The 13,298-nt window shown below is 55.1% G+C and overlaps 2 protein-coding genes across 2 annotated transcripts; both read right to left on the bottom strand.

Moving 5' to 3' along the window:
• Positions 1-717: 717 nt before the first annotated feature.
• Positions 718-1,623, bottom strand: LOC115619102 (forkhead box protein L1-like). The gene has a single exon (XM_030511143.1). The coding sequence runs from the start codon at positions 1,621-1,623 to the stop codon at positions 718-720; it is 906 nt and encodes a 301-aa protein (XP_030367003.1).
• A 10,007-nt stretch (positions 1,624-11,630) lies between these two features.
• LOC115619101 (forkhead box protein C2-like) lies at positions 11,631-13,082 on the bottom strand. Its single transcript, XM_030511142.1, has one exon. The coding sequence runs from the start codon at positions 13,080-13,082 to the stop codon at positions 11,631-11,633; it is 1,452 nt and encodes a 483-aa protein (XP_030367002.1).
• Positions 13,083-13,298: the final 216 nt, after the last annotated feature.

Consider the following 13,298-nt stretch of genomic DNA (forward strand, 5'->3'; position numbering starts at 1 on the left):
CTGTCGCAATACTCGAGAAGCACAAGTGCTAGGCAGGAAACCAACTCGTGTTAATGCTATATATACAGTGCTGAGTCAAAGCGAGCAGGATTGTGCAGAACGAGCCTGGATTGTTTGGTCTGCCCTTGTTTCAGGCCTGGTTACCTGCCTTTTACCTGCTCAGAGGACTGGGCCAGTAGAGCAGTATTAGGAATTGTTATGTGCAGGCACCCATGGGTATTAATAGCAAAACACAATTCAGCCTCCTTCCCCAGGGATGGAAGGGGCAGGTTTGGTTTTTGAAATTAAAAAATAATAATAATAAAATAAAAAGAAGAAGAAGAAGAAAACTGGAGACCCAAAGGGCTTGGCAGAAACCAGGCCTGAGAAACCTGAGGGATGCAAAGTCTAAAGGTGCAGAGCCAACCCAGCAGGGCTGGGGGCCAGCATGGGCCCCCCCCCGCTGCCTCCTCTGCCCCTCCACCACTGCAGGAAAAGAAAACTGGTTTACCTTTAAAAGTCGATCTGGCGGGGGGGCAGGAGGAAATTGCTAAAGAGAGCTCCACAGCAATACATGTCTTGAAAATGCCCTGAAATCCTGAGTCACCTTTAACAACGCTTTTTAGGGGTGCTTTTGGTCTTTACCTGCCTGGCAAGGACTGAGTCTGGTCTCTCCCTCCCATCGCCCCCCCCCCAGAGCAGCGATGGGGGTGGGGTGTTGGTTAATTATAGGGGCAACTACTGCAAATTAAACACCGCCTCGGAGAAGTGGAGAGGGAAGCAGGAGAGGAAGGGGATGCCGATGTGGTAAAGCCTCCCGTGCACCTGGGAGTCGAGCGTGAGAGAGGCGCTACAGGCCGGGCTGCAGCCGCCGCTAGCGACCAGGGAACCGACAGGGCTACCGACGGGGCTCTCCCGGGCCGCCCTGGGGGCTGCCCCAGGGGGCGGCTGCCTCAGCCCCCGGGCCAGTATGCTCTCGATGCTGAAGCTGCGGCCCCAAGGGCCGCTCTTGGCCGGTGGGACGGCTGCGGCGGGCGGCCGGGGGGCGGCGGGGGCCGAGGTACCGCCGCAGGGGGGGAGACCCCCGGGAGGAGCAGCTTCCCTCCCGCCTGGCCCCGGCACCACCTCGTCGCCCGAGGCCGTCGCCGCGCTGCCCTCGGCCCTCTTGGGCTCGTCGAGGCGGGCGGGCGGCCCCGGGTGCCCGCTGCCCTTCGGCTCCCGCGGCCACGGGACTTTGGGCTTCCTCTTTCTCCGGCGGTAGTTGCCGTTCTCGAACATGTCGAGGCACCGCGGGTCCAGCGTCCAGTAGCTGCCCTTGCCAGGCTGGCCCTTCTCCCGCGGCACCTTGACGAAGCAGTCGTTGAGGGAGAGGTTGTGGCGGATGCTGTTCTGCCAGCCCTGCTTGTTGTCGTGGTAGAAGGGGAAGCGGTCCATGATGAACTGGTAGATGCCGCTGAGGGTCACTTTCTGCTCCGGAGCTTCTTTAATGGCCATGGCGATGAGGGCGATGTAGCTGTAGGGGGGCTTCTGCGGGGGGTCCTGCTGGGAGATGGCACCGCTGGGGGCGAAGTCCAGGGCGGCTGGGAGGTACAGCACGGGAGGGCTAGCCATGGAGGGGAGGGGGCTGCCGTAGAGGTGGTTCATCGCCGGCGGGCTCCCAGCCCCAGGTCTTCCACCGTGGAGCCAGGCGAAGGGATGGGTCAGGGCAGGAACCTGGGACGAGTCCACCGGGGAGCTATTTGTGCGAGCTCGGATCCCACCCCTGCCTGAAGGAGCTCGTTCTGCTTCTGTCCCTGCTTCATAGCTCTTAAAAAAAAAAAAAAAAAAAAAAAAGAGGGAGAAATAAAAAAAGAAAAAGTTAAATAATTGTTGTAATTTTGCTATTATATGTTGACTTAGCACTGGAAAATAAATTGTCTCTGATAAACAGTCGTTTGAGTTCTCAGCCCACCCACATTAATTAAAATTTCATTGCTACAAAACTCCAACCTCTCTCCACGTGTCCCACTGGTACCAGCCAATGGTCTCGGGGTTATTCCTTCATTTGTTTATAGAATTAGTCTGTTGGTAAGTCTGCCCACCCAAGTCGAATCAAGCTGTGTTTATTTGGAAAAAATTCCGGGCACCCAATATATAAACGCACTAATCTGATGTTTGAAATATCACGTCCACCCTTTGACACTGTAAGCACACACAGCAGAGCAGCATATACACTGCAGGAGATCGGAGAGGAACGGGAGAGAAAAACAACAACAACAACAACAAAAAAATTAAAATAAGAAAAAGAAGGCAGGCAGGAAAGAAGGAAGGAATACAGGAAGGAAGGAAGGAAGGAATATAGGACAGAAGGAAGGAATACAGGACAGAGGGAAGGAAGGAAGGCAGACAGGCAGGCAGGCAGGAAGGAAGAAAGGAAGGAAGGAATGCAGGCAGGAAGGAAGAAAGGAAGGAAGGAATACAGGCAGGCAGGCAGGAAAGAAGGAAGGAATACAGGATGGAAGGTATACACGACAGAAGGAAGGAAGGAATATCGCATGGAAGGAAGGAATACAGGACGGGAGGAAGGATGGAAGAAAGGCAGGCAGGCAGGCACGCAAGCAGGAAGGAAGGAAGGAAGGAAGGCATACAGGCAGGCAGGGAAGAAGGCAAGCAGGCAGCCAGGCAGGAAGGAATATAGGCAGGCAGGCATCCAGCCAGGCAGGCAGGAAGGCAGGAAAGAAGGCAGGAATACAGTAAGGCAGGAGAGCAGGCAGGAAGGCAGGCAGGCAGAAAGGAAGGCAGGAAGGCAGAAAGGAAGGCAGAAAGGCAGAAAGGAAGGAAGGAATACTGGCATGCAGGCAAGCAGGAATTAAAGAAGAAAGGCAGGCAGGCAGGCAGGCAGGCAGGAAGGAAGGAAGGAAGGAAGGAAGGAATATAGGTAGGCAGGCAGGCAGGCTGGAAAGAAGGAAGGAATATTGGCATGCAGGAAAGCAGGAATGAAGGAAGGCAGGCAGGCAGGAAAGAAGGAAGGAAGGAAGGAATACAGGCAGGTAGGAAGCAAGAAAGGAATACAGAAAGGCAGGAAGGCAGGAAGGCAGGCAGGAAGGCAGGAAGGAAGGCAGGTAGGAAGGCAGGAAGGAAGGAAGGAAGGCAGGAAGGAAGGCAGGAAGGCAGGAAAGAAGGAAGGAATACAGGAAGGCAGGAAGATAGGAAGGAATACAGGCAGGCAGGCAAGAAGAAAGGAATACAGGCAGGCAGGCAGGAAGAAGGAAAGCAGGAAAGAAGGAAGGAATACAGGACTGAAGGAATACAGGATGGAAGGAAGGAAGGAATACAGGGCAGAAGGAAGGAAGGAATACGGGACAGAAGGAAGGATGGAAGGAAAGCAGGCAGGAAGGAAGAAAGGTAGTAAGGAATACAGTCAGGCAGGCAAGAAGGCAGGCAGGCAGGCAGGAAGGAATACAGGTAGGAAGGCAGGCAGGAAGGAAGGCAGGAAAGAAGGAAGGAAAGAAGGAAGGAATACTGGCAGGCAGGCAGGAAGGAATACAGGCAGAAAGGCAGGCAGGAAGGAAGGCAGGCAGGCAGGAAAGAAGGAAGGAAGGAAGGAATACTGGCAGGCAGGCAGGCAGTAAAGAAGGAAGCAAGGAATACAGGCAGGCAGGAAGCAAGGAAGGAATACAGACAGGCAGGAAGGCAGGAAAGAAGGAAGGAATACAGGCAGGCAGGCAGGAAGAAGGAAAGCGGGAAAAAAGGAAGGAATACAGGATGGAAGGAATACAGTATGGAAGGAATACAGGACAGAAGGAAGGAAGGAGGGAAGGAAGGAAGGCAGGCAGGCAGGAAGGAAGAAAGGAAGGAAGGAATATAGGCAGGCAGGCAGGAAGAAAGGCAGGCAGGCAGGAAAGAAGGAAGGAAGACAGGAAAGAAGGAGGGAAGGCAGGAAAGAAGGAAGGAAAGAAGGAAGGAATACTGGCAGGCAGGAAGGAAGGAAGGAAGGCAGGCAGGCAGGAATGAAGGAAGGAAAGAAGGAAGGAATACAGGCAGGCAGGCAGGAAGAAGGAAAGTGGGAAAGAAGGAAGGAATACAGGATGGAAGGAATACAGGATGGAAGGAATACAGGACGGAAGGAAGGAATACAGAACAGAAGGAAGCATGTAAGGAAGGCAGGAAGGCAGGCAGGAAGGCAGGAAGTAATTCAGCAAGGCAGGAAGGAAGGCAGGAAGGAAGGAAAGAAGGAAAGAAGGAAGGAAGGAAGGAAGGAAGGAAGGAAGGAAGGAAGGCAGGCAGACACACAGGCAGGAAGGAAGGAAGGAATACAGGGAGGCAGGCAAGAAGGCAGGCAGGCAGGAAGGAATAAGGCAGGCAGGAAGGCAGGAAAGAAGGAAGGAATATAGGCAGGCAGGCAGGAAGGAAGGCAGGAAAGAAGGAAGGAATACTGGCATGTAGGCAAGCAGGAATTAAGGAAGAAAGGCAGGCAGGCAGGCAGGAAGGAAGGAAGGAATACTGGCATGTAGGCAAGCAGGAATTAAGGAAGAAAGGCAGGCAGGCAGGCAGGCAGGAAGGAAGGAAGGAAGGAAGGAATATAGGCAGGCAGGAAAGAAGGAAGGAATATTGGCATGCAGGCCAGCAGGAATGAAGGAAGAAAGGCAGGCAGGAAAGAAGGAAGGAAGGAAGGAATACAGGCAGGCAATCAGGCAGGAAGGAAGGCAGGAAGGGAGGAAGGAAGGAATAAGGTAGGCAGGAAGGCAGGAAAGAAGGAAGGAATAGAGGATGGAAGGAATATAGGACAGAAGGAATACAGGATGGAAGGAAGGAAGGAATACCGGACGAAGGAAGGAATAGAGAATGGGAGGAAGGATGGAAAGCAGGCAGGCAGGAAGGAATACAGGCAGGCAGGAAGGCAGAAAGGAAGGCAGGAAAGAAGGCAGGAAGGCAGGAAAACAGGAAGGCAGGTAGGAATACAGGCAGGCAGGCAGGAAAGAAGTAAGGAATACTGGCAGGCAGGCAGGCAGGAAGGGAGGAATGCAGGCAGGCAGGGAGGCATGAAAGAAGGAAGGAAGGAATACGGGCAGGCAGGCAGGCAAGAAGGCAGGCAAGAAGGCAGGAAGGCAGGCAGGAAGGAAGGAAGGCAGGAAAGAAGAAAGGAAGGAAGGAATACAGGCAGGCAGGAAGGCAAGATGGCAGGCAGGCAGGAAGGAAGGAATAAGGCAGGCAGGAAGGCAGGAAAGAAGTATGGAATACAGGACGGAAAGAATACAGGACAGAAGGAATACAGCATGGAAGGAAGGAAGGAATACCAGACGAAGGAAGGAATAGAGGATGGGAGGAAGGATGGAAGGGAGGCAGGCAGGCAGGAAGGAAGGAATGTAGGCAGGTAGGCATCCAGCCAGGCAGGAGGGAATTCAGGAAAGAAGGCAGGAACAGAGGCAGGCAGGCAGGCAGGAATTCAGGAGTGCAGGCAGGCAGGAAGGAAGGAATACTGGAATACAGGCAGGCAGGAAGGAAGGAAGGAATACAGGCAGTCAGGTAGGAAGGAATGCAGGCAGGAATACAGGAGGGAAGGCGTACATGAAGTGATGAAGGCAGGAAGGAAGGAATACAGGAAGGGATGAAGGCAGGAAAGAAGGAATACAGGAAGGGAAGAAGGCAGAAAGACAGGCAGGAAGGAAGTTAGGCAGGAAGGCAGGCAGGAAGAAATGTAGGCAGGCAGGAAGGAAGGAAGGAAGGAATACCGGAAGGCAGGCAGGCAGGAAGTTAGGCAGGAAGGAATACCGGAAGGCAGGAAGGAAGGAATACAGGAAGGAAGCAATACAGGAAGGGGTGAAGGCAGGCAGGCAGGAAGGAAAGTAGTCAGGCAGGAAAGTAGCCAGGTAGGTAGGCAGGCAGGCAGGAAAGCAGGAAGGAAGGAATACACGAAGGAATACAGGAATGCAGGTAGGCAGGCAGGAAGGCATAGATTGAGGGAGGGATGGACGAGTAGAAAGCAAAAGGGACTCTCTGGAGCCCCGAGGAAGGGGGCCTCAGGTGTGTGAGGCTCCCCGGCCAGAGCCAGCACCTCCCTGGGTGTGGACCCGGCCCCGGGTGGGTGGGAGTCTCGGGGCTGCGCTGGGGGAGCCCCCCGTGGGCTGCAGCAAGCTTCATAACGGGGGATTTTGGCAGGACCGGGAAGGAGAGCCAGTATTTGTGAATGCAGTCCTGTTGCTTTATATTATGTGCTTTCCTGTTTATAACAAGGAGGGGGATTTTATCAACTTTACAAGTGCACACAGCTGGCCAGTGCTTACATTAGGAATTTGTGATGTTCTTTTTCTGTATAAACGTCCAGGTTTGGGCCTGTGTTTTCTGTTGTTGGATTTTTATTATTATTATTATTATTTACTGATTTAACAGCTTTAATCCGAGGCCCCGAGGGATTCCGATGCAGTTGGAGGTGTCTGCTGTTTCTCCAGCCCCCGCGGCTTGGACCATCGTTAGACCCCAGGGGAGACCCTGTTCCGTGAAGCATCATTTCTCTGGGGCAGGGAAGAGGAGGATCCCTTTCTCCTCCAGAGAGAAATAGCCCATCAGTGCAGCTCCCACCACCGTGGTGGGACTTTAACCTGGCAGGGGAAAAGGTAAAAGCTCCGAGGTGTCCCCCAGCACCTCCCGGTCCTGGCGATGCTCCCCTCTGCAAGCCCCCCTTCATCCGTGGGGTTTCTCGCCCACTTCTGCTCCCGTCCCGCCGTTCCCCCAGCAAACCATCGGGCGAAGGGGTTTCACCCCCGGGGTAAAACAACATCGCGGCGGCTGCGGAGCCGCCGAAGAGTCCCAGAGGCTGCCAGAGCCGTGCGAGCCTGGGAAATACAGCCAGGGTGAAAAGGGAGGGGACTTCTCGGGGGAGGGGACTTCTCGGGGGAAGGGGGTCTCCCCGCTCACTGGCTGGCCCCACGCAGAGGGGAAACCCGCCTCTCCGACACCTCCCTTGCCAGTAATGCCGCATCCCTCCCCCTCGGTGCACACACCCGCCGGGCCCGGGAACTGCGGGACCCATCCGGCGTGTCATAAACGCAATAAACCCCCAAATAAATAAAAAAAGGAGACAGAAGAAGGGTTGGGGTCGGGCTTCCCTTGTTTCGACACTGAGGATCAGCACTCTCGGAAAGCATCCTCGCCGGGGCGGGATGGGGCACGGCCCGGCTGCTCTAACGCATCCTCAGGGCAGCCTTCCGAGGCCGAGGGTCGCTTCCCCCCCAACCCCCACCTCGGGGAGTCCCCTGCTCCTTGGGACACTCCAAGCACGGATTATTAAAACAATAAATACTCGCGTGTACGGCAGGAAACAGGTACACGGGCTCCCGCTCCCTCCCTGAGCTCCCTCCCCGAGCTCCCTCCCCCAGTAAAATTCTTGCTTCCTCCTTGTTTTCCCCTCTTTGCGGTAGGAAATCCTTGGAGGCGGGGATGTGGCTTTTCTCTCTACTCCTTCTTCCCAGCCCATCTGCTGCCTGTTGTCCCTCTCCAGCCGGTGGCACCAGTGCGTTACCCGCCCGGGAACAGCCCTCCGAGCGGCTCCGACAGCGGCGGGGAAGCAACCGGCGCGGCGGGGAGATGTGTGTAGGGGGGTGTGTTACCGTCGCTCTTCCCCTGGACGTGTTTCCCCTCCTCTCCAGCTGACAAGTCTCTTTTAAAGTACCAGCGAGGAGAGCTTCCCCTCGGGGCCCCCGGGGGGAGCGGGCACAACTCAGTGCTCGTCACTCCTGCTGCATCCTGGCCCCTCGGGGGGAACAGGGCGCAAATCAATGCTTCCCAATCCTTGCCGTATCTCCGCCCCGGGGTAGCGGGAGTGTAAATCAGTGCTCCCCACTCCTGCTGCATCCCGGCCCGGGCTCCCTCAGACACGACCGGCGGGAGCTGCCCACACCTCGCCGCGCACGGCGCTGTATACAGTTGCAAAACCGTCCGATATCGGCCCGGGCTCGGGGGTGTATTTCTTCCTCTCCCGGCCCTTCAGCGCCTGGTGTGGATTTTCTGCAAAGTCCCCTCCAAAGTGACACAAGAGTTAGCGGCCTTCCGCAAAAACCTCCTGGCCGGCTCCTTCCCACGGCGCGTTGTGGAGATCTCGGGGGGATTGCCCGGGAGGCACCAGACAGCTCCGTGCTGGATTGTTCAGAGGCCTGTGGGGGGGCCTAAAGGGGCTGTTCTTTACCCGGGTCCTGCAGCCCCGGGGAAACGCTCCCTTGGCCGGGCTGCGGGGACAGCTGCTCAGGGACCTTCCCGGCGGGAACGAGCTGGAAAAGCGCCGGCCCTTCCCCTCCTGAAACCCGGACCTGTCTGGGCTTTTCGGACAGGTTTGCGAATCCGTACGTTAACGGCAGCGCCACAAGAAATAATAATTATTATTATTATTATTAAATAAAACCTTATCCACCATCCTCATCCGCTGCTCGGAACCGCGCTGGGCCCCGGCCCGGTGCAACCGGCCATGCAGCAGCTTCAGCCAGCTCCCCCCAGGGGCCGAGCTTGGCCCTCCTGATCTGCTCCTGGGGGGAATCATGCTGGTCCTTCAACTGCGAGGGCCTGCGGGGCCCGATCCGGCTGTGCGGGACCATAGGCCTTCCTCTTTCCTTCCTCCCCTTCTGCCCCGTCCGGGCTGAAATCACCTGTCGCGACAGACTCCTATCGCATTATCCACCTCCATAACTCAGCTTTTAAATACAGCTCCGAAAAAGATTCCCGTGTCCCGCATTTGGCTCTCGCCTAGCCTGCGAGTCCAACCCACCCAAAGGGCTCCCCCCGGAACGGTGGGGGCCACCTGTGCTCAGCAGAGGGGGGCTGAACCCCCCGGGACGGGGCACAGCGGTGGGACAGCACGCTCAGCTCCTGTCCCTGGGAGGGGGGCTGGATGCCCACCCTGCCCTGATGGGGGGGAGGCCTGATCCTACCAGCTCCCATCCCCAGGACCTCAGGACCTAATAGAGGGATTTTATTTTTCTGTCACGCTCCTGGAAACCTTAAAACCTAAAATCCCGAAATCTTAACATCCTGACATTCTGATATCCTGACATCTCCGAAGCCGGAGTGCAACAGGGCAGGGAGTGGGGAACAGGGGCCGGGAGCAGCGCAGACCCCACGCAGGAGCGTCCCGTCGGGACAGGGATGGGAAAAAAACCACCGACAAGGGGTTGTGGGAGCAAAGGGGACCCCCAAGCCCGGCTCCAGCTGCGGCCCCCCAGGAACTGTCCAGCAGCGGGGGGGGGAGAGAGGCAGGTTGCAGCACCTCCGGGGGTGCCCCGGCCCCCAGCATCGCACCCCCATCTCGGTGTCCAAAGGGTTCCCGTGGGTCCAGCGCCATTACCCAGCATGGGAATATGTGGGAGCAGCGGCGACCCCAGGATTTCTCGAAGGAAGAAAACCCACAGCAGCCACCTGACTTGAGTCATCCCGGAGGGTGGGCACCCACGCACCCGGCGCTCCCTGCGGGGAGAAAACCCGCAGGGAAGAGGGGCTGGACGAGGGGGGAAAATTCTTCCCAGTTTGGTTTTATTTTTTTGGTTGGTTGGTTTTTGTTTGTATTTATTTACCCTTTTATGCTATTTATTGTCTTTTTACTCCATTTATTTCTTTACCCTTCTACCGTATTTTTCTTTTACCCTTTATGTATTTTCTCTCTTTAAAATAGCACTTTGGATTCTGTTGCATTAAAAACAAATAAGAAAAAAACCCCCACCACACCACCCTCTGAGAGCCAGAAAAAATGGCAAGAGTTTTACAAGAATGTTCCTTAATATACAGATCAAGTGAGGCTTGGACATTCTTTTCTCATTTAAATCGAGAGTTCCAGTGCTTTTTGCCAGCTTTCTAGCGCGTGAGAAGTTTACCCGATCAAAACCAATTTATATCATCGATTAGAGCAGCCTACCACGGATGTAACCGCTCCCAAACCCGGCCAAGGCTGCGAGGGGCGGCAGGGGCACGGCCGGGAAGTGTCCCCGGGAAATGCTGGACGGCTGAGCCTCTGCAGCCGGGAAAGGAGCCGGTCTTGGGAAGTCCCAAAGAGCCCTCCTGAAGCCTGCCTCAGGCTTTACCGGCATCCCAGAACCGGGTTAAAGCTGCTTTACCAGGTTAAGAATGGTTTATGGAAAAGGCACAAGTGTCAGCGCCCGGCATCGCGAATAGGAGCTTAAACAGATAAAGAGAAGGTTAAAATCAGCCAAACCTTCAGACGGGAAAGTGATTAAAAAACGTAAAATTATTCTGAAGTGAACTTTCCGCCTTCTTTTTAGACTCCGCAGCGTGTCCGGGTTCAGCGATAGCATTCTTCCCCCCCCCCTTTTTTTTTTTTAAAGGATGGGGTTGGTTGATTTTATTTTTTTTTTTGCCATAGAAAAGAGCCGGAGACACGCCAAGCACCGCGCAAGGCCCGCGCCTGCAGGGACGGAGCAAAGGAAGCAGAAATCCTCTTTCCTGTGGCCCCTTTTTTCCCCCCTTTCTCCCCAAACTTCTTCCCTAAGTTTCAAGCTGGCCAAGGGTTTGGGATGGAGGGAGGGAGCCGGGGCCCAGACCCGGCCCTCCCCGCGGTGCCTTATTCGTTTCCCCCCGCAGTTGTCTAAATTCCACCTCTAAGCCTTTTCTCCAACCTCTAGGCTCCGGGAAAACGACTTTGTTTGTTTTAAAAACAACCAGTGCCACGTTTTCCGCATGAAGAAAAGGTAAAGGGAGGAGAAAAAAAAAAAAAAAAAAACACCACCTGGGAAAAAACCCACACACAGATAAGCGCCAGACTTGGAGCAGAAAAAAACAGCATGGATTTATTTTAAGGTAAGTACAATTACGACCACATAAGACAAACGAACTTTGAAGCAGGTTAAAGCAAATAGTCCTTAGGAATGGTCAAGGTGAAATCTATTATACAAAACATCACATGTCGTAAATAATAACAATAAAAAAGTATCAGATACTTAGTCTTTTTTTTTTTTAATCCACCAGCAAAAAATAAATTATTTCATCCTCTTGCAAAAAGAACAGCTCTAAACCCAATGAAACTATTGCATAATTGTACACAGAAGAAAAAGAAGAAATCACTTGTCATTAATTTGGAAGTTAGGAATCGTTGGGCGAGACAAAAATAATCCAGTGAACTCAACTTTAAATATTATATTAATGGCTGTGAAAAATCAGCCTGATTAGAAATCCGCACATTTTTTACAGCACAGAGAACTTAAATACCCAGGACGTATATTTATATATAATATATATTTATATACTTTTTTCTATTAAAACGTATAAATGGTCGTTGTGATATTGGTCCATAACTTATTTTTTTCACCCCCCCATACTTTAGCATATAATTTTTGCCACTTCTAGATAGACATATATATACAGGGGTTTTTTGTTTGGTTTTTGGGGTTTTTTTGGTTTTTTTTTTTTTTGAGAGAGAGATTCCCTTTTCAAGTAGGATTTACTTGTCTGGAATTTAAGGAGGCCCGAAATTGTGTTTGGAATCTACAAATTGTGGTCCCCGAGTGCACGGAGAAACTGTCGTGTTTTATTTTTATTCTTTTATTTATTTTTCCTGTGTCTGAAGCCTTTGGTATATTCTTATATCTCCTGATTTTTTTGAATTATTATTAACAGTTTTTTGGTTTTTTTTTTTTTACTTTTCTTTTTGGCAGGTGGCCCTATGCGGGAGGTGTCGGCTACTTAGTGCAGTCGTAGGAGTAGAGGGCGGCGTGGCGGTAGAGGGAGGGTGCAGATCTGTAGGGGATCTGACAGGCGGAGTTGCTGCTCACCTGGTGGTCGCTGAGCGAGGCGCTCTCCATCCCCAGCCGGTGCGACGTGAACGTTTCCCGGACGTTGGGAAAAATCTGCTGCTGGGAGTCGAACGTGTGCCCGGGCAGGTGGCTCAGCTCAGCCCCATAGTTGAGGTACCAGGAGGCGGGGGGCTGCCCCCCTCCCGCCGCCCCGCCGTCGCCGCAGCCGTAGGGGTGCCCGGCCCCTAGCGCCCCTTCTTGCCCCGCCGGCAGGCCGAGGGGCGACGAGGCGCCCGGGGGGTGCTCAGCCAGGCCGTCCTCCAGCGCTGCGGGGGGCACACACATGTGTCCCGGCCTCTCGCCGTTGTAGAGGCTCATGGCGCGCACACTGCAGTGGTAGCTCCCACTAGTGTCCGCGGCCTGGCTGCACGCTGCGCCGTACCCCGACGGCTGCCCCGGTGGGTAGCCCAGCGGCAGAGCAGTGCCCGTCCGGCCCGGGGCGGCACTCACTGGGCCGAGGTCCCCCGCGGGGGAAGTCCTCAGGGTCATGATGCTCTCCATGGTGAAGCCCGGCAGCCCGGTGCCAGCGGAGTGGTGCTCGGGCAGCGCGGCCCCGGGGGAGGCGGCGGCGGGGGGCGAATCGGCGCTGTGGGGACTGTCCCGGGGCGCCCCGCCGCTGGCCGGGCTCAGCGTCTCCACCTTGGTGATCACCAGCAGCTTGGGAGACGCCGTCTCGCTCTTGATCACCACCTTCTTCTCGGAAGCCGGCGCCGAGACGGAGGAGGAGAAAGAGGAGAAAGCTTCCTTCGGGAGGTCGGCGCCAGGCAGTCCGGAGGGCTTGGACTGCTCCTTCAACAGCCGTTCCCGGGCCTCCTCCTTCTCTTTGGAGACATCCTTCTTGAAGCGTCTCCGGCGGCGCAGAAAGCTGCCGTTTTCGAACATGTTGTAGGAGTCGGGGTCCAGGGTCCAGTAGCTGCCCTTACCCGGCTTTTTGTCGTCGCGGGGTACCTTGACGAAGCACTCGTTGAGGGAGAGATTGTGGCGGATGCTGTTCTGCCAGCCCTGCTTGTTGTCGTGGTAGAAGTGGAAGCGGTCCATGATGAACTGGTAAATCCCATTGAGCGTGATCTTCTTGTCGGGGGCGTTCTGGATGGCCATGGTGATGAGGGCGATGTAGCTGTAGGGCGGCTTCACCAGGTCCTTGGGGGCGGTGGGCTGGTAGGGGCCGTAGGAGCGCCCCATGCCCGCCGCGCACTGCTCGGCGGGGCCCGGGTACACGCTCATAGGGTTGCCCATCCCGCCGTACATCCCTGCCATCCGGTAGTAGTTCTGCTCGCTTAAATATGGCATCACTCCTAAAGCATTGGGGTCCGAAACGGAGTAGCAAGCCTGCATCATGGAGAGGGGCTTCCCGCGGCCAGGGAGGAGAGGAGGAAGAGGAGCAGGGCGGAAGACCCTCACCCCTGTCCGGGACCCCTCTGCGGAGAAGGGAGAGGGCGAGAGCGGTGCAGAGCGAGTCTCAAAGACGAGCTAAGTCCCAGCGTGTCTTCTAGCAGCGGCACCGCGGCAGCATCCTTCGGGTCGCCGGGGCCGAGTGGGCTCTGCCGGCCTCTC

The sequence above is a fragment of the Strigops habroptila genome, chromosome W (genome assembly GCF_004027225.2).
Source record: "Strigops habroptila isolate Jane chromosome W, bStrHab1.2.pri, whole genome shotgun sequence".
Taxonomy (NCBI): domain Eukaryota; kingdom Metazoa; phylum Chordata; class Aves; order Psittaciformes; family Psittacidae; genus Strigops; species Strigops habroptila.

What these genes read in the sequence shown, in the direction of transcription:
- LOC115619102 (XM_030511143.1), bottom strand. Translation starts at nt 1,623, where the DNA reads ATGAACCACCTCTACGGCAGCCCCCTCCCCTCCATGGCTAGCCCTCCC.
- LOC115619101 (XM_030511142.1), bottom strand. Translation starts at nt 13,082, where the DNA reads ATGATGCAGGCTTGCTACTCCGTTTCGGACCCCAATGCTTTAGGAGTG.